Here is a 27,309-nt window from a genome sequence, read left to right as displayed (position 1 = left end):
CACCATCAGCACCACCATCACCATCAGCACCATTAGCACCACCATCACAACCAGCACCATCAGCACCACCATCACCCCAGCACCATCAGCGACACCATTACCATCACAACCAGCACCATCAGCACCACCATCACTCCAGCACCATCAGCACCACCATCACCCCAGCACCATCAGCAACACCATTACCATCACAATCAGCACCATCAGCACTACCATCACCCCAGCACCATCAGCACCACCATCATCCCAGTACCATCTGCATTTCCAGCTGTAGTTGCCCTTCCAGCAGTCGAGTTGCAGCAGTGAAAACAACACCCTGCTGTGGTAGAGGCTCTGAGGGACAGAAGCACAAGTGTTCTGGATGAACAACCAGACCCAGGGTGTTTGGAAAGGTCTCCTGTTTGCTGGATGTCCGAAGGATCTTACAGTTGCTAGTGACGAGGTGCTCGGTACTGAAAGATTAAATTTGCATACCCAGAAATGAGATTCATTTCATGTTTTCTCTCCAGCCAGATGTCCACCCTGGAAAGTGCTGGGCCTTTCCAGGTTCCCAGGGTCATATCCTGATCAAACTGGCCAGGAAGATCATCCCGACAGCAGTCACCATGGAGCACATCTCAGAGAAGGTGTCCCCCTCGGGAAACACCTCGAGTGCACCCAAGGAGTTCTCCGTCTATGTGAGAAGCTGTCTAAAAGCTGACATTCAGAGTGGGTGGCGATAGAGGGTGTTAGACTGGGAAGGACGAGCTACCCTCATGTCTTTGGGGATTGAACCTAGTGTCTCTTGGAGGCTAAACCAGAAATCTACTACTGAGCTATCTCTGCCCTGGACTCTCCGTTGAACTGTTCACTAGCTTCTTGTGTATCTTATGTCTAGGGTGTTTTCGTTGTTAGTTACAGACTGGGAGGACTGGACCTATGATTTCTGTGTTGGATTTTATATTTTTTCTTTACAACTAAAAAGTTACACACATACACCTGAAATGCGGGCTATTTACGTAAACTTGATAATGCACCTTCCTGCTTCTCCCTGTTCCCAATTCTTTTTTTTCTTCTCAAAGCCCCCACCAGCAGCAGTCTTACCTGCTACTGGGGAGCCTGCTTCCATATTTTCCTCTATCATTATTTCTTAATTTTTCAGTGTTAGATATTATTTGATGGCTTCCTCCAATAGAAGATGAAAATCACATCTTTTCTGTGGCTCTGCCCATTTGATAGTTTTGTCTTAAAAAAAAACCATTTGAAGTGCACACTTCAGTGGTTCTAGCATTCACACTTCTGAATCCACCATGACAATTTTAGAACGTTTTTGTCGCCTTCCAAAGGAACCCCATACCGCTTAATTTTCACCTTCATCCCCCATCACATCCCTAGCCCTTGGCCACCAGAAATGGACTTTGACTCATAAATTTACCTGTGCCAGACATTACCTTCATCACACTCTGCACTCTCCAGTGAGGGATTAACACAGGTTTAGCTAGGATGTAGCTCTTGTCAATATTTGACTTCTTTTTGGAAGCCAAGAATAAATGTTTGATTGTTTGTGTTTTACTGATCTATTAGTTGGTAGACATCTAAGAGTTATTTGCAGAGCTTTTATAAATAATGAGACCGTGAATATTTATGAATATGGTAGACTGTGCAAGAGTCTACCACAGATGTTGGACTTTGTTTCTACAGAAATACATACTGGATTGGAACTCCTAAGTCTGTGTTTCATGTTTGAGGCTCTTGGTGGGGCAGGAGGGGGATGCGTGTCTTTTTTTCTTTGACTCAGTCAGGGGTCGACAACGTTTTTCTGATGAGTACTGGGCACTGCTCCCTGCTGGCCAGACAGCACTTAAAAGTTACTTTCTTTACTGAACACGTTTTAAACATTTCCAAAGGTATTTGCCGCCTGTTTGTCTAATTTGCTCACTTTGGTGCGTGTCTGTCTATAATACATTGCCAAGCTTTACATGAGAGGCACATCTCCTCCCATTGTTAATTCAAGTCGGATAAACTGCCTCCCTTGCCCTCCCCTTCCTCCCAGCCATCCCATCAGAGCTCTTCTACCCTCTGGCTCCAATCTGATGATGCTAGATGAGCCTGGCGCATGACTGATACCGTGGGATCTCATTCCTGCATCCCCAAGTCTGTTTCTCAGCTTCCTTTTCTGATTCATATTCCGTCTCTGAAAGACTGCACCTATTTTATTCTGACGCCTGTGCAACGCTTTTCATTTCTTCCACCAAAACTATACTCGCTAAGACTTCTGTTTCTACAAATATTGCTTGTTTAGAGTCTTTGGTGCTTGCAGCTTCGCCGTCTTTGCACCCGAAGATACCAGAGGATAGCAGAGTTTCGTTTCATCTTCTGCTTGTTTACAGGGTCTCTGTTGGTCTTATAAGCAGCTTTTCTTGAGTATCTAGGTGCTCCGTGGAAGCCCAGCAGCACAGTCAATGCAGTTGACTCTGGAAGGATTCCTGCATGTGACAACTATCAGCCTAGCCGCTCTGCTGGGACCTGCAGAGGAGGAAGAGAACAAGACAGGCCTCAGTTGCACAACCAGCTGGCTCAGGAGGACAGCTTTGGCAGGGGCTGGTGGGAAGGGACTGCCATGGACTGAGGGCTCTCAGGAATTGTTGAAATAACAGTCAGCCAAGCCTCAGATCCGAGTCCCTCCCCGCCCAGTCCTCTAGTATACCATGGCCCAGATCCCGAGCCTTTCTGGGCTTGCAGCCTAGGTCCCTGTGGTGCTAGTTTCACCTCCAGCCACAGGAGTCTGTGTTTCCGTCTGCTGCTGTTTGACCTTCCCCAGGGTTTCTGTCTGAGTGCCTACTCCTAATTTTTCCTCGAAGGCTTAGCTAGGCCTGACCTCTAGCCTTTGACATTACTGGCTGGAGGAAATGTAGCCTACTTCCTGGACCCACCAGTGCTTCTAATCCCATGCTGCTGAGGCTTCCTGATTCCAGCCTCTGATGCTCACAAACATCGCAGTGTTGAGTTAAGGATGAGTTTTGGCAGGCCCTGTCAGACTGTGTTTACTCCTGACTGTCCCTTACTTGTAGGCATTCTGGCTGATTCCTCCAGGCAGGAATCACTGAGCAAAAACAAGTGCTTCCCATTTTCCTTGTGTATTACAGAATAGATGAACCAAACACTCCCCCAATCGCTCTTGGCCCTAGTACTTTGAAACAGTCTATCACTGAACTGAAAACTTACCTTCTTGGCAAGGCTTGCTGGCCAGGGGGTTCTATCTGTCTCTGACCCCCAATGTTGGGGTTACAGGCACAGGCAGCCTTGTCCACATTTTTAAACGGAAGCTGGGAACTTGAATGCAAGTCTTCAGGCTTGCACAACAAGCAATCTTATCCACTGAGCCATCTCCCCAGCTCCAGCACAGGCAACTTCAGGTAGACTATTGCAACTTGAAGACCTGCACCCATTGCTTTCATCGAGCACCCACCCACTTGTTACAGCCTCCATTCCTGTTGCTTTCCCTGCAGGGCATGATGAAAAGATGCGAAGGAGAAGAAATGCTCCTAGGTCAGTTTATGTATAACAAAGCGGAAACAACCGTTCAAACATTCGAGCTCCAGGTAATAACCCACCGGGAAAGGCTAAGTTATGTTTGACCTCATCACTAAGAGGGATTTGCTGGAACTGCTGCCCGGAAATAAGTGTGACTAAAGCAAGCGCTTAGAAAGGTCGTCATAACTCCACTCTGCTTCTTACGTGTATTTTAGTGCACACCCTTTAACTGTATGGCATTGGTGCAAAATTAGTGATAAGAGGCAGACACTTGCAAAAAGCAGTTTCTAGCCCGCTCTCACTTGTTACTAGTCCCCTATGTGTTGAGCTTCTCAGTCTCTTCTTTTTAATAGTGCACCCAGCACATGGACAGGAAACAATCTCCCACATGAGCAGTTCAGTTCGATAGTGACTGTCTCATCTGCCTTGAGGAAAGGGGCTAGCTTTGAAGATGAGACATGAGGTGGAGAGAGGGGAAAAGGAAGGCAGTCAATATTTAATGCCAGATAATGCCGGTAGACCGTTTCTTCCCAAGCCAAGGAGGGGAAACACCCACTGTTAACTGATAAACTTCCCGAAGTTCACTAAAGTGTGTAAAATACCTCTTCATTATCTATAGTCAGTCCCCAAAATTGGCCTAGCTGAAGAGATGTGTAGGAAGCATCTCGTGCTATGTAAGGATAAGTGTTTATGATACTTTTTGGTCAACAATGAAATTGATCCAAGTCTCCCCCGTCCTACTACCAAGTGCCCAAACAGCTCTCGACATACAATGATCTCACACACAGAATCACACCACAGATGGAAATGCCTTTGGGACTGCACTAAGCAAGTAAAGATTTTCCTTGTAATGTGTATTTTAGACACTACAACATAGCAAAGGTTAACATAGCATTTGCCCTGGGTTCAAGATGTCTTGAGATGGTCTTAACCACATGGAAAGCTAACCCTGACTTCTATGCAAATACTATGCCATTTTATATAGGAGACTTGGGAACCCATGGATCTAGGATCAAGAGGAGGTCCTGGAAGGCATCCTTCCAGATCCCAAGGGATGGCTAACTGTTTTGAATGGACATATCTATAGAGCTCTATGTCTGACTTGCATATTCATTTGGGTTTGGATTCATATTAGCTTTGAGTTTGGGTGAGCTTTTGTTTGTTATTAACAAAACAGGGTCTTGCTTATGGTAGCTCAGGCTAGCCTCAGCTCATGCGTCTTCTGCTTCAGCCTTCACAGTCAGTTTTATGGGTCTTGTTTTCATACAACTCTCCTTTTATTGGCACAGAGAGAGAGTGAGGGGAGTCAACATAGTGTGAGCCACTGCTGAGACCTCCTGAGGTCTTCATGCCCCCATGTTTATGTGTTCATGGGATCCTCCTTGCCAGCTGCTCATCTTCCTATCCACTAGTGCACTATCTAAATGCACTTGTGCTAGGAAAGGAAAGAAGTGTCCCCACATTCCCCACTATGTCACTGTGCATTGGGATTCTTCCAGAGAAACCTTTATAAGTCATTCATGTTCTCTTTGTTTTCAGAATAAAGCACCTGAATCTTTGTTATGTGTGAAACTTCAAATCCTTAGCAACTGGGGGCATCCAAAGTATACTTGTTTGTACAGATTCCGAGTCCACGGCATCCCCAGTGATCACACTTAGAGGAGCTGGTGCAGAAGGCGGTGACCATGAAGCCAGACTGTCCAAGGATGTTGCTATTCCCTTACATCAGATTGTACCCCTAAGAACCAAAGATTTGGAGTGGGAGGGAAACCTCAAACTCACCCCTACTAAACAGTAAGAAGTCGATGGATTTTACTAATAAAAAAAACAAGTAAAAGCAATTCAACAGCTTTTGGGCAGTTCACTTTGAGCATCAGGGGGTGATTTTGTATTTGGGAGATGATCTCACTGGGAAGCCGTCCTCACTACAGCTTCTGCACTTTCAGGTCTTCATCCCCCGTCTTGGGTGCCAGGCCCACTCTTACAGCCGTAACCCACTCTGAGTTACAGGCTCTGGGCAGCAGAAGTAGAGAAGCCGCAGATACTTCTTAAGTTAGAGATAAAAGTCAGCAGCAAGTTCTGGCCACGAATGTTTGCAGGTGACTCCTCAGAGTTCGGTACTGCCCTCTTAAACATTACAAATGGGCTGGCCAGATGGCTCAGCTGGGAAAAGCCCTCTGTGACCAAGTCAGAGTATCTGAGTTCAGTCCTCAGACCATCCATGGTAAAAGAAAAGAACCGGTTCTCCAAAACTGTCCTCTGACCCCTCCATACAAAATAAACATATTTTTTTTAAAAATTACAAACAAGTAGAAATTGAAGTAATCTGTTAGCTGTGAAACTGCTGCATGTAAATCAAAGCTACACATAAATAAAAACAATGATCAGATCAAGAGCATAATTTACAAAAGCCACAACAAAGACCATAAGCATCAGGTAAAGGGGAGGAGAATGTATATATGGGAAAGGCCCTATACAGCAGAATGATTAAAAGGTTTCAATAAAGGGCAGGCCTGGCTCAACTGTGGAGACATAAACTCCCATTAACCTAATTAGGAATGATAATGATCTCAATAAAAACCAGAAATTCATAGTAATTCTGGAGCAGTCATGAGACAGTAGTGGGTCGGAGCTCCCCTGCAGAGAAAAGGCGGAGCATGTGGCTAGCATGCATGAAGTTCCAGGTTCCATCCCCACCAGTGGAGCAAAAGGAATTATTGCTAAAAAAAAAAAAATCAAAAATATCCATGTGAAAATGTTATCACAATTTTGTTTTTAAAAGAATTGTTTCGCCGGGCGATGGTGGCGCACGTCTTTAATCCCAGCACTCAGGAGGCAGAGGCAGGCAGATCTCTGGGAGTTCGAGACCAGCCTGGTCTACAGAGCTAGTTCCAGGATAGGCTCCAAAGCCACAGAGAAACCCTGTCTCGAAAAACCAAAAAAAAAAAAAAAAAGTTGTTTCTGTGCACAGAGGCAGAACATCTGGAATCCTAGTGTTGGGGAAACGGAGGCAAATGGAGCCTGAGTTTGAGGCCAGCCTAAGACATTTAGAGAGGTCTTATCTCAAATAAGAAACATGCTCTTGACCATCAGGATGGCTCAGTCAGTAACAGAGGCTACCACCTCTGACAAGGAGAATTTGATCCCTTTTTTTACGCCATGGTGGCTTGCATACTGGTAGTCTTGAGACTTTCTGTAATTCATGGGAAAAGCTTATGTGACCTAGCCAAACTGGCGCTATGTCGGCCCACCCTAGTGATAACCCAGAATCCATTAACCATATGAACAATTAATCGGTTGGTGAACACAGAATCATAATCACCACTCAGTGTTCTCACCCACAAATATTACGAGGGAGGGAACAAGCCATATCCAAAGCGTAGCACCTGAGCGAAACCAAGCAAATGGCTTGGAACAGTTATCTAGCCATTAAGAAAATAAATGGCTTTTTATTGATTACTTTACAATGTGATAAATCTCCGATATAGCATGGTAAAATATTTACAAGTGGGTAATGAAACCGTAAAAGACTTAATAAAACTGGAGCTAATTCTTACATGATATTGGATAGAGGAAGCTACAAAACCATAAAAATTCCACATGAACAACAGCATTGCAAATAAAACCTTAAACAGAATGGAAACACATATGCCACTCACATTACAAAGGTTAACCTTTCTAAGACAAATTCTCAAAGCAGCAACACTAACATCAGCCCACCATGGAAGTGCTAAGCAGTTAATCAATATGCAGAATGTTCACCCTAGGTGTGCCTTTTCAGCAAATGCTGGCTCACATGGTCCACACCCACTGGTCTATTTCCTCCTGGATTGGATGTCATTCTTCTCAAGTCTTCATCACTTAGAACTGCAGGATAGTTCTAGTGCACTTCACTAATGCAATTTTTAAAAACCAATGGAATTTATTTAAAGGTTTCATTTGGCATCCAAAAGATGAGGAGTCCCTTGATCAACTTCTTAAGCAGAATCACGGTCCTTAGATGAAGACTGTTCCCAAAAAGACATTCGCTCATGCCAGTCTCTACAGGATGACTTTCCACCTCACCATTTTCTCATGTAAACAGTAAGACAAATACTTACTTCCAAATTTGCTGTAGAACCTCTGAGCAGTGCCCTTTCTTTCCCTCTGGGGCAATTTTTCCAACACTAACCACTAACAAGCCTGTAAATAAATGAGTCTTTTCTTCCCCTGAGACTAGTGAAGATGAGCAGGCATGTGACTGACACAGCCACCTCGACTTTGGGTAACAGTAAAGACATGCTACTCACCTAGACAGCAGCTCGAAAGATGCACCTCCCTGACCTCCAGCTGCATAGACTGAGTGACATTTGACCTGTAATGTACTTCCTTTCCTAAGACATGATCAGGCAGGATGTTTTACTCCTATAAGTAAACATAACATCAACATTGCCCTGCAGCTCCTCATGTGACTGAATGGGGCACCCTGAAGGTTTGGACTTAATAAAATAAAAAAATCCATTTACCACCTAGATGGAAAATAACAAGCAGGCATTGCATTAGAAAATGCTCTGGCACATAGGACTTCTGGAATTCTCTAGAGTGATTTCTTGAGGAAATCATTTGGAAAGAAAATATGGAAATATCGGTATATCTATCAATTCTGAAATCATTGACTTTGCTTGCTAAACCTATTTAGTTTAATTACAAGAATATACAAGATTAATATTTTCTTCTAAGAAAAGACTGTAGGCTTACTTATATATTTTTGAGCAAAATTCTTACATTATTTGAGATTCATCAATAAGGAACATATAATCATCATTATTATGTACACCTCTTCTTAGGAATTTAAAAATTGTTTTGCCATTTTATTGCATAATATCAATCAATTTCAAAATAGAGGTCAGGTACAATGGCACACTGCCTACAAAGTTTATTTAAACGCAGTCTTTAGGAACCGGTGGGATGGATCAGTGGTAAAGCTCTTGCCTTAAAATCACAGGACACCAAGTTCAAATCTTTGCTTTAAACATACAAGAGAAGCCAGATGGGGTTAGCAAGCATTTGTAATCAGCATTCCTCTGGTGAGACAAGAGGCAGAGACAGACAAATCCCCAGGAACTCATGCTCCAACTGGCCTGGGCTATTCACCAGCTGACAGCAAAGACACACCCTGTCTCAAACAAGGTGGAAGGTGAACGCCAAGACTAGAGATTGTCCTCTGACATTCACATGAACTCCATGCATGGATGACCCTGGGTACATGCATGTACACACAGACAATATAACCTTTAAACACAAAATATATGTAACGATGACCTTAATTCATGTGACATCTGTATTTCAAAATTAAGCTCTAAATAAAAAGGCAAATTTTGTTGACATTCAAAAGTGTTATCTGACATTTGCCTTGCCAACCACTTGTATGTCACAGTGTAGACTAGAATTTAGCTTCATGATATATATATGTAGTGAACCAGTAGTCTGCACTATCAGCTGTTTTATTAATATCTTAACATCAAATCTGTTAAAGATATCTAAAGTTTAAATTAAACTTTACTGTGTGTGAATGTGCAGATGTGGGAGTCAGAGGACAACTTTTGGAGTTACACCAGGGCCCCAACTCAGGCCTTCATGGAAAATACTTTTATCTGCTGAGCCATCTCGAGGACCGCAAAGATCTGGATTTATATTATTTTTCAAAGCACTTTAAGACTATTGTAGGGGTGGAGGGGATTGGTTATGTGGTGAATTGAAAGAGTGCTTACCTAGAAAGTGGGGAGGCCTGGGTTTTAATCCCCAATATTATCTGAAAATGTCTACAACTATAATCCTCGAAAAAACAGTGTTCTATTCTAGGTTAAAAATTCTTTTAAAACAATTCTAAGGACACTATACTAAGAGGGCTTTTATTTGTGTATGGTACTGGGATGAATGCAAAGGTCACAATTGTGTTCGACAAGTGTTCTACACACACACACACACACACACACACACGAGGAGGGGAGAAAGAGACAGAGGAGGAGAGGAGGAGAGAGAAGGGAGGGAAAAGGAGGAGAGGGGAGGGAGGAGAGAGTTGTGTTTGTCTTATTCTCTTTCCTTTTTCCTTCTCTCCTCCTCCTTTCCTCCCCGCCCCCTTCCTTCTTTCATTTTAAATAAGCTTGCTGACATAATGTCTCTAAGATGCCCAGGCAAGTCTCCAACTTCTGGCTTAAACACCCTCATTAGCTAGGGCTAATTAATAAGAATTTTATAGGCTCTGGTGAGTTTCTATTGAGACAAAGGTGCAGAATTATCAGTTCACATCCACGGCCTTCAGATATCCTATCAAGTAATGCGCTCAAAGTTTTAAAAACGTTTCTATGAATTTCCAAAACTTTAAAAACGCCGCTCTGCCAGGTATCCTCGTGTGTTCCAGGACGTGACTTCCCCGCACCCGGGGTGTGTAGTCTCTGTTGCCACGGCAACAGTTGGGCGGCACTTCGCCGCCTTTGACCCGGGTGAGCGGCAGGCGGAACCTCTCCGGCCGCACCGGAACCTCAGTGCGCGAGCCCGCGTTTCCCAGTCGGAACACGCCGGGAGGGACTTTCGAGCGCCTCGGGCCGAAGCCGCTGCCGGTCAAGAAACCGCCATGAAGTTTCGCGCCAAGATCGTGGACCTGGCTTGTCTGAATCACTTCACACGTGAGCTGGCAGGGCTGCGGGGAGCGAGCGGAGAGTGCGGCTGCAGCCCTGTGAGAGGACGGGCGGGGTGGAGGGCACAGCTGGGACCCGGAGGCTGGGAGGGCGGCCCTGAGGGGGAAGGATAGCTACCGGGGACCTTGCCCTTTGCAGTCCTCCCTCGCTCTTCCTACGCCCGCGAATGTGCCTAACCCTGCCCGCGGGCCGTACGCAGCTGCCCACGGTTACGTGGAATGCACGCCGGATTCCCGGTTGTCAGTTGTTCTCTGAGACCGTTTCATTATTGAACACTGGTGCTGTGGGCTGTGTGCTTCGCAAAATGTCAGCGGCGTTGAAGTCGAGCGTGATCCGTGAACTTCAAGTTCTGCAAGCTGACCTGTAGGGATACCCGATGTCATGCGTAGTAACTACTTTCTTTCCCTCCCCGCTACAGGAGTCAGTAACATGATAGCCAAACTTGCCAAAACCTGTACCCTCCGCATCAGCCCTGAGAAGCTGAACTTCATCCTTTCTGACAAGCTGGCCAGTGGTGGGGTGAGCATGTGGTGTGAGCTGGAACAGGTGAGCAGGAACACCCAGAGTCTCCGGGCTCCAGCCATGGGTGCTGAAAAAAGGCCTTACATGCCTGCTTCTGTCCCGCAGGAGAACATTTTTAGTGAATTTCAGATGGAAGGAGTCTCTGCAGAAAACAATGAGATTTATTTAGAATTAACGTCAGAAAACTTATCTCGAGCCTTGAAGACTGCCCAGAACGCCAGAGCTTTGAAAATCAAGCTGACTAACAAACACTTTCCCTGTCTTACGGTGTCTGTAGAGCTGGTAAGTAGAAGGGAAAGGATTTCTGAATTTTTTTATAAGTGTCTTGTTTTGGTCTTGGGTGTATAAGTAGCTATAAGCCTGAGATTTCAAACAATATTCTTGAAAGTGAATTAGTTTCATTTAAATATAAAATCTAGTCCAGCATGGTGGCCCATGTCTTTAATCCCAGCACTGGGGAAGCAGAGACAGGAAGATCTCTGAGTTCCAGGACTGCATAGAGACCCTGTCTCAAAATATAAGATCTGGTTCCTGATGTGAATTACATGTGAGAAATGCACCTTATCCTAGTCATTTTAAAACAAAGTTTGATTGCACAATGTTCAACAGGATACTGCTTTTTTCCAAACAGTCAAATTGCTAGTTAGAATCTCTTTCTTTTAGGATATTGTCACCTTGTCTAGATGTTTTTATCCACTTCCATCTTAAAATTTCATCATCTGTACTATTCTTAAATACATAGTCCTCAGACTTAAGTAACACATTTGTTTTCGATGCTACTACTAGATGAGTAGCAAGCAGCCTCTCCTCAGAACACATAGAAACACACAGACAAGATGGAGTTTGTGATTTCTAATGTGTCCCTAGCCTTTCACAAATAGCTAAGTCATCAATTAATACCCTCTGAGTGGTTCTCTGGATATGTCGGGTTTTTCCCCACTCCCAGGCTGGGGACATCAATTGGACATTCCACTTGAAGTTTCTCTCCAAAACTTTCCCTTTCTTTAGTGCTCTGCCCAGCCCACCCAGGGCCTCCATTATCTTTACAACTTCCTTTTCTTATATGTTCTGGGCATCTGTGGGTGAGTATTATTACATTTGTTTCCAAGCTGGCTGTAGATGTCTATTCATGGCTTTGAAACCTTTTATGTCTTCTTAGAGATAATTAGAGCGTGCCATGTAACCATAGGTTTGAGTTTATTTAGTTTCTTAAGGAAAAGCAAGATCATACTATATAATACTTTTCTAAGTAAGAATGTAAGATACTTTGGTTTCTTCTTTGCTGTTTTGAGACAGGGTCTGGCAGTCTTAGAATTCACTATGTAGACCACACTGGCTTCGAACTTACAGAGATCCACCTGCCTCTGCCTCCTGAGTGTTGTGTGTGCCACTCTTCCCAGCAGTTCTGTGGTTTCTGAGTTTTAGAAATGCTTCTAAAAGTAAACATGGTCGATCCTTTCAGAGGTGTGGAAGTGGCAGCATGCTCAGGGCGTGGCACACAATGGTGTCTGGGTTGCCTTGGTATGACATATTTGCCTCTCTCTGTCTCCTAAGTTTGCAAATGCTGATGCCTGAAACCCTGTGTCCTAAGTTTAGCTTCCTAGAGGCTGTCTCCTCTCTAGTTCTGATGTCTCTGAAGCCATACCCCAGAGGGTTTTCCTCTCTCCTCTAGCAGCCCTTCCTCCCTCATCCGCATCACCACTGTGCTTTCTTCAGGCTCTGACGGGTATGTAATCCAGCTCTGTGCACTTGCTTGCTGCTTGCTCTGTTGGTTCCACTGGGGCCTTGTTGTCTCCTTCACCACACTTCTCAGAGACCCGCGGGACCCAAAGCAGAACAGTCAACATTATCACTTGAATAGATTTTGAGGGGATGAATTAAGAACATTCCTTTTGGAATTGAAAGGTTTAGCAGCAGTTCTTGTATTTTGGTTTTCTTTTAGCATTGACAACATAAAATAATCTAACTTTTTTCTTAGCAGTTGTCCTCATCCAGCAGTAGTAGAATTGTGACCCATGATATCCCCATAAAGGTGATTCCTAGAAGATTGTGGAAAGACTTACAAGAACCCTCTGTCCCAGACTCTGATGTAAGTGTTGTCTGCAGTCCTATTCTTCAACACACAATAAAGGGTGGGGATTGAATTCTCCATTGCTAGTTGTCGTCTTGCTGTGTATGTTATTGAATTTGTATAGTTTCTGAAAAGTCTGTGAGTCAATCAACAAGACTCCAGATGTGAGTATGTGCCTTTTGCTATGTATGTAAATCCTGCTAAAGAGCTGATACCCATGTAGAAATGCCATACTTTCTGTATAGAAAGGGGATGGTGATGGCTTGTAACAAAAGAAAATAGAGCCTAAGTTATTCTTTAGAAGGCAGTCTACCATGGCTCTTGGCTTTAGGTACAAATTCATGTTTCATAGGCCTAACGAAAGAGCCAGAAAACACATTTTGTTGACTTGGAACTTAGGTTAACAGTGACCTTCTAGCAACCTCTGCATCATTGCAAAGAAAGAGGATGCCAAATGGTCTTTTGTCTCTTGTATATATAAAAAGAAATCAAACAGATACCGGATGAAATGTGTAGTTGGTTAAAAGGTGTCTATGTAGGCTTGGAAAAAGCCAGCATTACATCAGTGCTGTTGGTAACATAGCTCAAATGACTCATGATAATGGCTGGCTGTACTCTTACAGAGTACTCAGAAGGCCCCTGGTTCCTTAAACATTTCCCAGAGGAAGGCTTCTTGCTCAGCACTTGAGGTGTATTCCCCTTGGACCTGTATATAGGTATCTCAGCTGATGTACTGTGTTCCTTCTTGAACCAGAACAATGCTCTTGGGAGTATGGTCACCATGGTAACCAGAGCCAGGTATCCAGGTATTTTTATTTGCTTGAATAAGTTAGTGAAACTTTCAAAGTTTCAAAGGGACTTTATTTGGAAAATTTAAAAATGTGATTCTGAGTTTTTGACACAAGTACATTTCACCATTGTTAGCTGAGTACCTGCTGTTATGGACTCTGTTAAGATTTTTGATCCGTGTGATTTCTCATACTGGTTTTTAGGTCAGTATTTATTTACCAGCCTTGAAGACAATGAAGAGTGTTGTGGAGAAAATGAAAAATATCAGCAATCATCTGGTAAGCAATTGATAACGCCTTCAGAAAAGAGCTGTGAGTGAGCTCCCGCCATGTGAGTGGCATGTCCTGGAGGTGTAGGTACCCCCTCGTCACCACAAGGTATCTCTGCTAGTGGGTTTCTCCCACAGAGGCCCCACTTGGGAGGGCAGAGCTTGGTATTGCCATCTGGCCTTTGGGGACCTGTTCTTATGCCTTTCAGCTCTCATTCACTGGGGAAAACTTTCAAACTTGCCCTTAATCCCTCGTGTTTATAGTATATCGGGAACATGTTCCAACAGTTCTGGTAATTTGGACAGAGCACTGCAGTTTTTGATGGTCTCCTCATTTGGTGCTGAGGATTAAATAGAAGGCTTCATGCAAACTGAAAGCGTATTCCACCACCAAGCTGAGTGAATGGTTGAAGCCCCAGTGCCTTTCACATGTTAGCATGTGTGGGCACATTAGACACTGACATATAGGTGGGCTCCCTTATTTTTCTATATATTTTTGAAGGTCCAAAAATAGCTCAAACTTGATGGACTGTCGTCATTTACACAGAGTGTGTCCTGAATTCCACATTTATTCACCCCTTAAGACCACATTCCATTATGTTCCTAAATCGTTTCAAAGCCACTGCCTACCTAACACACAAACCTGTGACTTTTCCAACCTCCAAGGCCACATCTCTGTCAGCCAGGCCCTCCCAGCAGATCCATACCGGCCTGGCCCTGTCATTTCCCTGCTTAATAACCCTTCCTACTCAGTCGCTGTGTCTCTCATCCTCTCATCTCCTTGAAATGTTCAGCCATTGTCAGTGTTCAGCCCAAGCTCCTGTAGGAAACTCCCTGCGCCGACCGACCCCCCCCCTCCCCCCCTCCCCGCTTAAATCGGTATCTTGAAATCTCCAAACTGCCAGCTTCAAGGAAGGGAAATCCTTTCTTAACCTTCTGTGTCAGAGTCCAGGGCTGGGCCGTCACCCAGTAATTGATATGTTGCATGGATGGGAGTAACATTTAGCTCCTGGGAGTCTTTACATCACAAGAGGATTTGAAATGTAGAAAGTGGTGGGGTTTTGGTAGTGTTGTTGTTTCTCTCACAAGTCCTCACTTCAGAGCAGTGCTGCCCTCTGAATCAAAAATCCGGCTCCCTTGAAATAGCGCACACTGTGCTGGCAGTGCTGTTCACCGCCTCTGCCACGGTGTTGATCCAGTTGTCAGCCTGGCTTCCTCTAAGGTACCCTGGGACTTCTAGGAGACTCAGGAGGCCCAGAGGGAAGAGTCAGGCATTTAATTGAGGGATCATGTGCTTGTTCTTTCTGTCCTGTGGAAATGAGTCAGCAAAGGGGTTAGTGAGAGCAGTGGCAGTTGTTTCTCTTCTGTAGTGCTCGACAAATGCTAACTGGGATGTTACCGAGCTAGAACAGCCAGATTCATACGAGATCTTTCTGGGTACTGGGAGCCAGAGAGCTAAAGAACTAAGTAGATGCTTCCAGGGGAAGCTGCATGTCTTAGTAGTTTGTACAATAGAGACAGTTGGGAAATTATCTTGGTCCATTTCCACATTTATAGTGAAACTTCCTAACTGCACCGACAGAGCATCAGTAAAGATCATGAGTGAGTCCCATACAAAGACACTGCAGATTCAGAAGGGGCTGGGGCTGCTGTTGCCTAACCAGAACAGAGAGCTGCAGCTGTGCTGGTGTCTGGCCTGGCCTCAGTGTTCACAGAACAGCTTGGGGAGACAATGTGGGGCTCCGACACTCACTTTTTCCCCATGGGGTCCTCTCTTCAACTCCTGTTCTCCCTGCCTGATGTGGGAAGGTCATTTGTCAATCTGTTGTTTCATTGGTTGATCAATAAAGAAAACTGCTTGGTCTGATAGGTCAGAAAATTAGGTAGGTGGAGTAAACAGAACAGAATGCTGGGAAGAAGGGAAGTGAGCCAGACGCCATGCCTCTCCTCTCTGGTCAGATGCGATGGAGCAAGCCGCCAGGTCAGACATGCTGAATCTTTGTCGATAAGACACCACCTCGTGGTGCTACACAGATTACTAAATATGGGTTAAGCAAGATATGAGAGTTAGCCAAGAAGAGGCTAGATACAATGGGCCAGGCAGTGTTTATATGAATGCAGTTTGTGTGTTGTTATTTTGACTGTAAAGCTAACCATGTGGGAGCCGGGCGGGACAAAAAGCAGGCCTGCCCGCCACTTCTACACCTGCCCTGGAACTATTGCCATAGGCCAGAGGAATCTCCTCTGTTTTTATTCTTTCACCATGCCCATACTATTGGCTCTTTTATCTGGAAGGAGATTTGCCAATCAACCTATGCATGACACTCTACATTTCTGGTTTGGTTGTTGGTATCTGCCTAACTAGTCTGCAGAAAGTCCCACGTGCAGTCTGCGGTCAGCATTCTGCCAGCCAGTAGCACAAACATGCTGCCTAATCTGGAAAGGGGAGGCATCGTCCATGTCACTAGAACCATCCTCTGAGCATTGCAGGCAAAGGATCCCAGGTCTGGGGAGGAAAGGACGTCACCCTGCTGTCACAGCTCTGTTGTCATGCTGTAGTTTAGGACATGCAGCATTAGCATTCCCTGGAAACTGGTCAGCACATGATATCTGTCTCCTATGCTTATTGCATAAAATTTCTGAACTCCAAATCTTCTTGTGCTAGAAACAAAGCAAGGTAGATTCTCTGAACTCAGATGAGCTCTTGTTTTTGAACTTCTGACATTATACACTATGTTTCCAAGCTCACAGCCTTCTAATCTAGTCGTTTCCTTGGAGTAAAAAGCTTTCATGTTAAGACTTTCAGTAAGCAGAGCTCTTCTTTTCATTTCTTAACCCACGGTCCTATAATCCGGAATGATAAGTGACCAAAACAAAATGTAGACAGCAATATTTGTGAATGTTCTGGGGTACTCACTGGGGCTCCACAAAGCTCATATGTGGCCTGTTACCATTTACTTCCAACAACTGTGTGCTAATACCTGTAGATTTGATTGCTTCTGAAAAACAGTGTGTTAGAAACAAATATCTATTAAGAAGGCAGCTTGCCTTGGCTTTGAATTCACTGCAGGCATGTGTACTGTATTTCCATGCTTCAAATTCTTTTTTTAAAAGATTTATTTATCTATTTATTATTTGTATAGTATTCTGCCTATATGCATGCCTGCAGGCCAGAAGAGGGCACTAGATCGCACTATAGATACTTCTGAGGTACCATGTGGTTGCTGGAATTGATCTCAGGACCTTTAGAAGAGCAGCCAGTGGGTGCTCTTAACTTCTGAGCCATCTCTCCAGCCCATCTTCAAATTCTTAAAGTCTGAGTAATGGAACATTAGATTTCAAAGCACACATGATCCAGAGTGCCGAACACATGATGCACTTAGTCAGCATGTGAAGGAATTATCAGCAGCCAACTCCCTGAACCTGCCACTCAGAGCTGATTTAAGATGCAGTTTTCTGTCCTCTCGTGCACATCGACACTCAGCTTCCTAAGCATCAGGATAAGAGTTTACTTTCCCTGCAACCCCCTTAATGATCATTTAGTGCCATTAGTTGACTCCTGACCAGCAGTAAACTACCTGAGTGCACCAGAGCCATAAAATGCTTGACAGCTGCACTGCTGCCCCCATTATAGATACTGTGCCTCCAGCCGCAGGTTTCACTTGACCTAAAGGTCTGACTCCAAAGCCTCCCCTCTCCCTGAATCACAGTGCTTCTCACCCCTAAATCCTTCTCAGCTCTTCAGTAAGCTGCTCCTACAGAGCTGCTTCTTCCAGCATCACATCTGAGCTCACCTCCAGCAGAGTACGCATTGTTAGGCATTGCTACTGGACACGGTCAGAAAACAGGCAACGTTAGCATGCCCTGGAAACTGGTTGGAAGTCTAGAGCCTGGGCCCATCTTAACCAGACCTCAGGGATTCTCCTGCACAGAAGTGTGATGATGTGGGGGAGGAGAGCTCTTGTTGCAAGAGCCACAGCCACAGCCTACCATGCTTCTTGCATTCAGTGAGAAAGAAGGAAATGGTCATTTCTGAAGGGTACATAGTTAAGGCAGTTAAGATCCATCCTTTCTGATCTTTCCTCCCATATAATGTTCTTCCTCTTACCTGGCAGAGCATCTGTCCTGACAAGTTAGGATCCTTTCACTCCATGCCTGCTATAAGGAAGCTCTTACCTCCACTCCACCCTCATCACTTTGCTGGTCCCTCCAGAACCTTGATCCTTAGCCTGGCGGTGGTGGCGCACGCCTTTAATCCCAGCACTCGGGAGGCTGAGGCAGGCGGATCTCTGTGAGTTCGAGGCCAGCCTGGTCTACAAGAGCTAGTTCCAGGACAGGCACCAAAAACTACAGAGAAACCCTGTCTCGAAAAAAAAAAAAAAAAAAAAAAACAACAACAGAACCTTGATCCTTGACAGAGTGTCCCAGCAAGGCCCCTCCCTCTTCCCCCTGCTGTCTTCTCCACTAGGGGGATACCTTATTGATTTTAGGGGATATTTGAGTTCTGGGCTTTCATAAACCTCTCTGTGGTTGTTGGGGAAGGGGCTTCAAAGTCCTGTGAGGTGTTAGGTTTGTGACACTGCCTTGTTACCTGGCTTTTGTGGAAGCTGGTACCCATGTGCTGTTCTTTTTCCTCTTTTCAACATTGGATTTTAATCAATTTGCAGGTTATTGAAGCAAACCTAAACGGAGATCTGAACCTAAAGATAGAAACTGAGTTGGTATGTGTGACAACTCATTTTAAGGATCTTGGAAACCCTGTATTACGTGAGTTTTCTTGTGGGTTATATTTTGATTCTAATGAATTGTTTGAATATATATTGAGTTCTTTTAATGAAAACATTGAAATCTGGTTTTCTTTGTTTCACACTTGAGAAGGGTCTGAGATAAAATTTCCTGTCCTTATGACATAATGGCACTAGGCAAGGGGTCAGGCCACCAGGCATTAAGAATGATGCTTCCCTCCCCTGGGATTCAGGTCACAAACAGTGACTTCCAAGAACTCAATAGCTCTTTGTAGCTGGCATTTTCTTTGGGTTAACAACCAGCTCCCAAATAAAGACACAGAGATTTATTATTAATTGTGAATGCTCAGCCTTATTATTAACTGTGAATGTTCAGCCTCACCTTAGGCTTGTCCCACTAACTCTTTTAACTTAATTCAACCTGTTTCTATTCATCTTTGGGCCTTTTTTACCTTTCTTTCATTCTGTATCTCCTACTTTCCTGCTTCCTCCATGTCTTTCAGGCTGGCCTCTGGCATCTCTTTTCCTAATTCCTCCTAAGCAACAGATAGATACAAGACCCACCTCCATCATTCTCCCTACCTGGAAGTCTGCTTATACCTCCTCCCTTGCTATTGGCCATTCATCTTTGTATTAGACCAATCAGGTACCTTAAGCAGGCAGGGGAAAAAAAGCACCACATCTTTGCATAGTTAAGCAGACATTCCACAACAGCTCTTCATTTGCCACTGTGCTCTGGAGGTTAAGATTCTCATTTGGACTGGAATCAACAGCTGTCTTTCTCATTTTCTCCTCTAGTCAATTCAGTACCTGTGAAGTTAGATTGGCAAATACGAATGTGATGCAGATGAACTTGGTCACTTTACACCTCATAAAGGTCAGGAAGGAATGTGAAATCAGTTCAGTGCGCCTTGACGGAAGGGGTGGTTGTGCAGCTTGGTAAGCAGTGAGCCTAAATTAGACTCCTCTCCTCAAATAGGGAAGCAGCCAGGGGGCCAGAGAAGAAGTGTCTGGAATGTGGGAGAGCCAATTTCTGATATACATGTATTGTCAAGCGGATAAGATGCCTTCATCACTTTTACAAGTTGTAGTCTACTGGGTTGCTAAAAAGAGCTGTATGGTTGATCAGATCATGAGTTCCTTGTTATGTCCAGAGATATTGGATTAAAAAGGAAAATGTCGTTTCAGCCTCTGAGAGCGTCTCTCAAAACAGACACCCAGAAGACATGGTCGAGGTGCACATCGACATAAGGAAACTCCTCCAGTTCCTTGCAGGACAGCAAGTGACTCCCACGAAGGCTGTGTGCAGTAAGTTTGCTTTTTCCTTACCCACCTCTAGTCTGATATGCATACAGTCTTCTAAATGCAAATATGCCCAGTTCCGGGAACTAAAGCTCCCTGGGCAGTCAGGTTGTAAAGATGCTGAAGAGTGATGGTGAGCAGTGTGGTACCAGAAAGCCGGCAGCCATGCTGGACTGGCAGTGATACTGTCTGCACGGTCAGCGCAAGCTTTCCCACAGCAGCGGAGTTCTTCAGATTTCGCATAATCAGAGCCCTGTATATGCTTTTGCCTAGATCTGAGTTTCAGCTTGAGCCCATTGCCTTTCCTTTCATTGCCTACCTGACCTGTGCTCACTACCAAAGTCTCCGTTGTTGGTTATTAATGGCTTGGACCCCATCCTGGCTCTAGTTACACACTACCCTGTTCCTCTTCCCCTGCTCTCCCCTACTGAGCTAGGAAGTTCATCAAGAGCTTCTCAAGGTTCTTTGTCTCCTTGTGTGTTTTGTTTTGTTTTGAAAAGGGCATAGCAAATGTCCTAGATGTGACATTCCTCTCTTTGTGGAAAGTGCCTGGGATGACCTCTCATCCCTGAAGGTGAGGGAGATGACCTGGGACTCGATCCTATAGTAATGGAACAGAAAGTTCTGGGTAGTTCTGTCAATGACCAGCCTTTCTGAAAGAGAAAAGGGACGTGTCCTAGTTAGGGTTACTATTGCTGTGATGAAACACCGTGACCAAAAAGCAGCTTAGAGAGGAAAAGATTTATTTGGCTTACATTTCTACATCACTGTTCATCATCAAAGGAAGTCAGTACAGGAACTCAAGCACTGCAGGAACCTGGAGACAGAAGCTGATGCAGAGGCCATGGAGGGATGCTGCTTCCTGGCTTGTTTCTCATGGCTTGCTCAGCACGCCTTCTTATAGAACCCTTTGCCACCAGTCCAGGGATGGCCCCACCCACAATGGACCGGGCTGTCCATCAATCACTAATTAGGAAAATGCTCCTTATAAGCTTCCCTACAGCCCAGTCTTACGGAGGCATTTTCTCAGCTGGTGACCAGCTTGTGTCAAGTTCACATAGAAGTAGCCAGCACGGGATGAGAAAGCACAGAGAGACTGTGAGAGGCTGTGGCGTGAGGACACAGGGAGGAGTCTGGTGGTGTGCAGCGCAGCCTGTCACAGTACACAGGACCTCAAGCACTTAGACCATGTACTCTGCTCACCTCACTTTGGGTACCTGCTTTTACCAGGAAGGCTAATTTGATGAAATCAACCTGGTTTTCCCCCTAAAGCCTAGGTAGCTTCTTTCTTCCATCTCTCACACTGTCCCCAGTGGGTGGCAGTAGCATGTGCTGTGGCCCCTCACGAGCCCTCAAAGGGAGCAGACACCAAGCATAGGAAATGTCCGTGGCAGACATGTGACAGGGAGGATGAAAATCTGTCTTTAACGCCTGGGTCTTTTTCTCCTAGATATTGTGAGTAACAGGATGGTTCATTTCGATTTGCTTCTGGACGACATCTCCCTTCAGTATTTCATCCCAGCCTGGTCCTAGCGGCATCTCAGCAGACTTAGGGACGCAGAGACCTCTGTCGTGATGAGAGAAGCCCTGGATGGTGTGCAGGGCAGCTGCCCGTCCTCAGTCCTCACAACACCACAGGCTTGCACTCCGCTCTTTCTCTCCATGCTGCCGTAGGTACAAGTGCAATTAATGAAGCACAGTTAGATAATCATTCCTTCATATTTCTCAAGACCAGCACTTGTCCCCTTATCCCCTGGATCTAAGACATGAGGAAGAAAAGACGGAATTTTTTTTCAAGGGTCTTTTGTTGTTTTGTTTTCCTTTGGTGTTAGAGATGAGATCAGGGCCTTCTCTGTGCTAAGCATGTGCTCTGCCACTGAGTTGCTCCCTAGCCTATCTAAAGTGTGAGTAGCAGTTTGTCACTGATGTTTCAAGCTCATCGTGTGTATAGCATTGGTGTTGCAGTCAGAATTCACAGCAATACTACTCAGCTAGTTCCCAGCTTAGTCCCTGAAATGCTGCAGTTGTCTGCTTTCAGGTTTTCAGCATGCTCATCTCTCCCAACCGCCATGTCTGGGAGCTCAGTGCAAACCATGCAACCCCTCTGTCCCTGGCAGCATGCCTGGTTTCTCACCAATACAGCTACGACATGTGGAACCTTGCCCAACTTACTGAAGGTTCAAGTTCACTTCCTTCTCACTGCCTGAAGAACCTCTCAGCCTGGGGAACCTGTAGAGCCTCACAGCCTAGGGAACCTGCAGAACCTCTCCTCTCAACCTGGGGAACCTGCAGAATCTCTCAGCCTGGGGAACCTGCAGAATTTCATAGCCTGGGGAACCTGCAGAACCTCACAGCCTGGGGAACCTGCAGAACCTCTCAGCCTGGGGAACCTGCCGCTAGGGAGCCTGAGATCCTGAAGACTAGCAAACAGTTTCCATCTTGAACTTCTTTTTCTGTATACTTTTCTCTTGAGCCCACTTTGATTTTAAGTTATAACTTATTTGACTTTTTTGTAGTGCTGAGGATCAAATCCAGGAATGGAAACATGTTAGACAGACAAGCCCTCTATGCCAAACTGTATCCCTAGTCATCTAAATCATAATTTTGTATTATTCTTTTACAGTTTCAGAGTCACCTTTCTCTTAAGCACGTTGTGTTTTGCATAAAGCAGCTGAAGCTTGGCCATCATAGGCAAGGCTGTGTTCTGCTCCTGTTTTGGAGCTGGCTCAGCCTGGAGGTTGTACTTCCTCCAAAAACACCCTAGCAGGCTTCCTGATTTAACTAGGTGTCAGGTGTCCCATGAAGTGGCATCAGAAACTGTTTCCATGTCAGAGTTAAGATCTAAGTTGCTAGGATAAGATTTTAAAAAGGCGTGCGAAGTATTTAGGGAAAGTATTGTTTCTTAAGCGCTGCTAGGATAATATATTTGTTGCTGTTTTAGTTTTTAGTAGACAGGTTCTCGTGTAGTTTAAGGTGGCCTTAGATGAGCTGGAGCTAATATTGGCCTTGAACTGCTGAGCCTCCCACTCCCCAGGTGTTTAGATGACAGATATGAGCCGCCATGCCTCTAGCTCTACTGATATTTAATAAGATAGATTTAGTTAAACTAACATTTTAAAATTAAAGATTTTTTTTACATTGTTAAAGCGTTTCTTCGGTTCATAATGAGAGGCAGTCCAGGTGCCATGATATAGCCTCAAAATCATGATGCAAATGAAATTTCAGGAAGTTCCCTATGAAGCTTCTTTTTCTGTCTAAGTGTCAGTGCTCACTTGTCTCTGAGGTCCCCACTGTGCCACATGCTGTTGGTGATGACTTTGCTTAGTAACTTAACATGGGCGAGAAGAAGCCCTCACTGGCAGTCAGGGGGCTGTGGTCTTTCTGGTTCTTGTCACAACTTTCTGTATAGTGTTCATAGCTGTATCTCACAGATCTGAAGTCAAAGCAGGGAGCTCAGAGTGGGGTTATGGGAATTTTGGAGCTACTTTGTGGAACCTCGTCCTGAGGTGAGAGCAGAGTTTTGCTATGTATAGAAGCATGGTGTCTGAGGCTTGGAGGCATTTCCCCTTACTCTGATTGCCTAAGAATGCTTTCCTGAATGTTAGAACCAGTGAGGTACCCCCTGATCTTGCCTGCCAGAGCTCAGAACCCACATCCCTGGTAACCATGCCTTGAACTGAGATTTAAGACCATCCTAACTATGGGTCAAAAATGCACAATTCTTAATGTAGCCATTTTTGCCAATGTCCAAGCAGCCTTTTCAATCCTGTGGGCATGTCCTGGTCCAGCAAGGACCTTCCTACCCATCAGGTCTCCAGACTGAGTGTGTCCTGCCCTGCATCCTGCTACAAAGAAACCTGCTCTTGGAAGCCTGAAAGGCAGTTCAACATTAGTTTTGACTTGAGGCAGGAATACTGGTTCTTCTACCAGATGCAGTGGCCGATGACATATCGGTAAATGTCACCCAGTTGGTCAAGTGTCTTGTTTTTAAGAGACAAAATTCTGTACTTTTTTATTTTAAAGATGTTGGGATATCAAAGTGCACAGCCTAGAGGTTCTTCCTTGATGGTTCAGTCACGTAGTCACCCCACCTTTCACTCTGTGCTTTCCTCCTGGACTACTTATTCTTTCCTCTCTGTTTCCATACTTACTGGTTCTGGACAGCTTTCTAAACTCCTCCCCAGGTGCCCAGGCCTCTGGTAATGACCATCCTTTACTTTTGCTGTGAGGGCCCAATGTGAGGTTCTTGACTCTCGTGGTTCTGTATCAGTGTCTGTATATTGAGTACATACATACCTTAGCCTTCACAGCATGGCTTTGCCCATGGCCATCTTTGTATAGTGAGTCTGTCTAGAAATTCTGTATGGCCTTCATGCGCTGCAACCATTGCAAAGCTTGATGGCATTGCCATTTCCACGAGGGTGGACTTCTGCATTCAGACTTTGATGGCTGTGAGGCTCATCCCTCCCCCCCTTTTTTTTCCTTTTAATGGCCCTGAGTAGTCTAGCTCGGCTCTGCTCACACTGTCCCATGTGAAGATACCAGACCCAAGCAAGTCTCATACAAAGTCTCAGAATGTGGGGGAGCAAAATGCCCAGCTCCCACCTATTTTTTCCACTGTAGAATCAAATACAGGGACTTTCTCTATATGTGGTCCTGTGAGCTTGGTAGGGCAGTCTTAGAATTACCTTGCCTGTCTTTCTGCTCATGGTTTTGCATTTCTCTGTGGCCCAGTGGGTACCACAACTTCACTTTGGCATTCAGGGGATTCAGGGTGATGACCTTGCTCTAGTTGGATTATGTGACAACATGGAGAAGTCCTAGATTTCTGCTCCGCCATTTTACTAATGCCACACTCCAACTCTGTGCTTCTGTGTGGATTCTGATGGGGAATCTCAAAGGGAGCCTGGGCTTGTGGGTTTTCTCTAAGCAGTGTTCAACTAGGGGGTGATAAATTAGGGTCACTTGCACATTAGGGAGTGTGCATGCAGTTTGCTGTCTACTATCTGGGAAAACTTGAAACTGCTCCCTTTGATTAATACTTATGCTCGTAAGACTTCTTACACATGTTATAGTCAAAGCTGAGCACTGTTATAAATTAAGGATTTCTTAATGTGAATGACTGGGGAATTGGCAGGTGATCTGATCTGTGTGATGCAATGTCATTTCCTAATGCTACAGGACAAAGCACTATATGTATGGTAACAAAGCCAGTGGGATGTTGGTGTTCAGTGTGGCAAAGAAGACCAGGAAGTGTACATCTAAACCCAGCTAGCTCTGGGTGGTTTTTATTTCAACGTTTTTATATGTGTATGTTTTCTGGCAATTTTGTAACCAACTTTGTAATGAAAATATTTTTATAGACTTAAATAAATATTTATTATTTGACTATTACTTGAAATGTATTTATTAGCAAACATATTCATCTGGCAACTTTAATTTCCTGAATGTTATAATTTAGGCTTCATTTTCACAGCATATCCTTATTTTCTACAGTGGGAAGTAACATTTTATTTTTTTACCATGTTGAAGTTATACTGGGTTCAGAGTACTGGAGCCTGGATTGATAAGACCATTTTACAGAAAAAAAATTTCTTCTTATCATGGGACCAACATGAATAGGCCCTACATGGACAAGTTAGTTAGCTTTCCTTCTTTGTGACAACATATCAGAGACAATCAGCTTCTAAAGAAGAAAGGTTGGGGCTGATAAGATGGCTCAGTGGCTAAGGGTGCTTGCTGCCAAGCCTGACTGTCTTGAGTTTGAACCCATGACACACACTGTGGAAGGGGAAAACCAACTTCTCAGTAAGTTGTTCTCTTATCTCCATATGTATGTATGCAATGGCATGCATGCATGTGCACAAAGACACACATATACACATAAATGTAATATATTTTGTCTACTTTCTACTAGACAAAAAGTAGAGTAGGTGGAGGCAGATATCCCTTCCAAGGGCACACTCCCAGTAATTAGCCTCCTTCCACCAGGCCCCACATCCTGCAGGTCCCTCCATGTCCAGGCAACTGGAGATCAAGTCTACATGTGGACTTGTGGGGGCATCCGAGCTCTAACCTGGGTCATAACTGAGGCACAGTGCCTAACACAGTTTGCAGAGGAACCTGAGCACGTTATTAATGTTTCTTAGTCCAGGCATTCTGGGAGAGAGCAGCTAAGCCAGGACTCCTCACAAACAACTGGGCAATCAGTGAGAAGCACAGGGACAGGGGACAAAGAGAAATGGCACGTGCCTATGTGTCCACTGTCCGTTTCACAGAGCAGTGCTGTTGCCAGCAGCACTCCAAACGATGCTGGACTCTACACTCTAGCACCCTGCGGTGAGACCTGCCTCTTCCCAGCACCCAGTCTTGGATAATCAGTGGCCACTAAGGGGCCACCAGTGGGTGGGTGGAGCTAAAGAAAATACAGCCCTCTGGTGGATTTCCCAATTAGAAGGCATACAGCACCACTTGGAGGTTTTACAACCCAACGAAACCTAGAAATTGGCCTTGTTTCCAAGGGACTGATGGCCACGAGCTCCCAACAGCACAGGGTGCATAGGTGCTTTGCCTATGAGTGTAGTATAGGCAAAGGACTCCAGTGACATCTGCTACGCTGCAGTTCAGAGCTTCGGTCAGTGGGTCGGGTACACGTGACACCACTCGGTTACCATAGGGCCCTCCACCCAGGTAGCCTGTTTCTAACCCAGCGTTATTATAAGCTTAAGGTTTCAGAGGCTCCATGTGTGAACACCCTAAGCCCTTTCACCATACACATGTTCATTTATCTGTCATCATCTTCCTTACAGAGACAGCATCCTATATAGCATGTCCTGTGAGGTTCCCTGCCTGAGGGAAAAACATGCAGGTGGCCAGAGAGAAGTAAGAATCAGAATGAGTTGAGTTTCTGCCCGGGATTTCTGTACTTTAATCTGTTCTTTTCCCTTGTGGATTGCTGCCAAAGAGGCAGAGGGTATAAGGAACCCTTCGTGTAGGTGGATAGCACAGGACCATTGCCTCTTTCCTAAGGTCCCACTCCACGTTCACACTGAGGCTTCACCAATTCCTAGAGCATTTTCAAATCAAGAATGCGATGCTCAGCATGGCTTGAATGTTTATTCCTCCTATGTACCCAATGGACCTGCTTGCTGACTGAACAAGCTGTAAGTACCCAGGAGAAGGAACTACTGCTTTACCCCAGATCTGGGGAAAAGAGAAGCCATACGCTGGACACCGGGTTTCTGAATCTGCCTTTGCACTGTAGGTCCATAATCGTGTGTGTGTGTGTGTGTGTGTGTGTGTGTGTGTGTGTGTGTGTGTGTTCTAGATTTAAAAAAGAGGCCTTATACAACAAAAGTATATGCTCTACTATGTTCATAGCAACATTGTTTGTAATAGCCAGAACCTGGAAACAACCTAGAT

General features: G+C 44.9%; 2 protein-coding genes across 4 annotated transcripts in view; both read left to right on the top strand.

Moving 5' to 3' along the window:
* Sun3 (Sad1 and UNC84 domain containing 3) overlaps positions 1 to 5,172 on the top strand; it is a 24,384-nt gene extending 19,212 nt beyond the window's left edge. The window contains exons 9-11 of the mRNA XM_026785233.1: positions 510 to 677; positions 3,489 to 3,581; positions 5,053 to 5,172. Coding sequence (XP_026641034.1) covers positions 510 to 677; positions 3,489 to 3,581; positions 5,053 to 5,172 — 381 coding nt within the window. The remainder of the gene's footprint in view (positions 1 to 509; positions 678 to 3,488; positions 3,582 to 5,052) is intronic.
* A 4,890-nt stretch (positions 5,173 to 10,062) lies between these two features.
* On the top strand, positions 10,063 to 25,281 carry Hus1 (HUS1 checkpoint clamp component). 3 transcript variants are annotated; one of them, XM_005359195.2, is made up of 8 exons: positions 10,063 to 10,178; positions 10,609 to 10,736; positions 10,818 to 10,994; positions 12,694 to 12,801; positions 13,776 to 13,850; positions 18,508 to 18,607; positions 19,774 to 19,893; positions 21,338 to 25,281. In XM_005359195.2, exons 1-8 carry the CDS (start codon positions 10,127 to 10,129, stop codon positions 21,418 to 21,420), a joined length of 843 nt encoding a protein of 280 aa, XP_005359252.1. In that variant the 5' UTR covers positions 10,063 to 10,126; the 3' UTR covers positions 21,421 to 25,281. The 3 variants fall into 3 exon arrangements, with proteins under 3 accessions (XP_005359252.1, XP_005359251.1, XP_013206212.1); XM_005359194.2 differs by having other exon boundaries at positions 12,691 to 12,801; XM_013350758.2 differs by having other exon boundaries at positions 10,152 to 10,228; positions 12,691 to 12,801.
* The last annotated feature ends 2,028 nt before the right edge of the window (positions 25,282 to 27,309 follow it).

The sequence above is a fragment of the Microtus ochrogaster genome, linkage group LG1 (assembly GCF_000317375.1).
Source record: "Microtus ochrogaster isolate Prairie Vole_2 linkage group LG1, MicOch1.0, whole genome shotgun sequence".
In the NCBI taxonomy this organism is placed as follows: domain Eukaryota; kingdom Metazoa; phylum Chordata; class Mammalia; order Rodentia; family Cricetidae; genus Microtus; species Microtus ochrogaster.
Note: the sequence above shows the minus strand (reverse complement) of the source record. Positions and strands in the feature narration are given on the sequence as shown.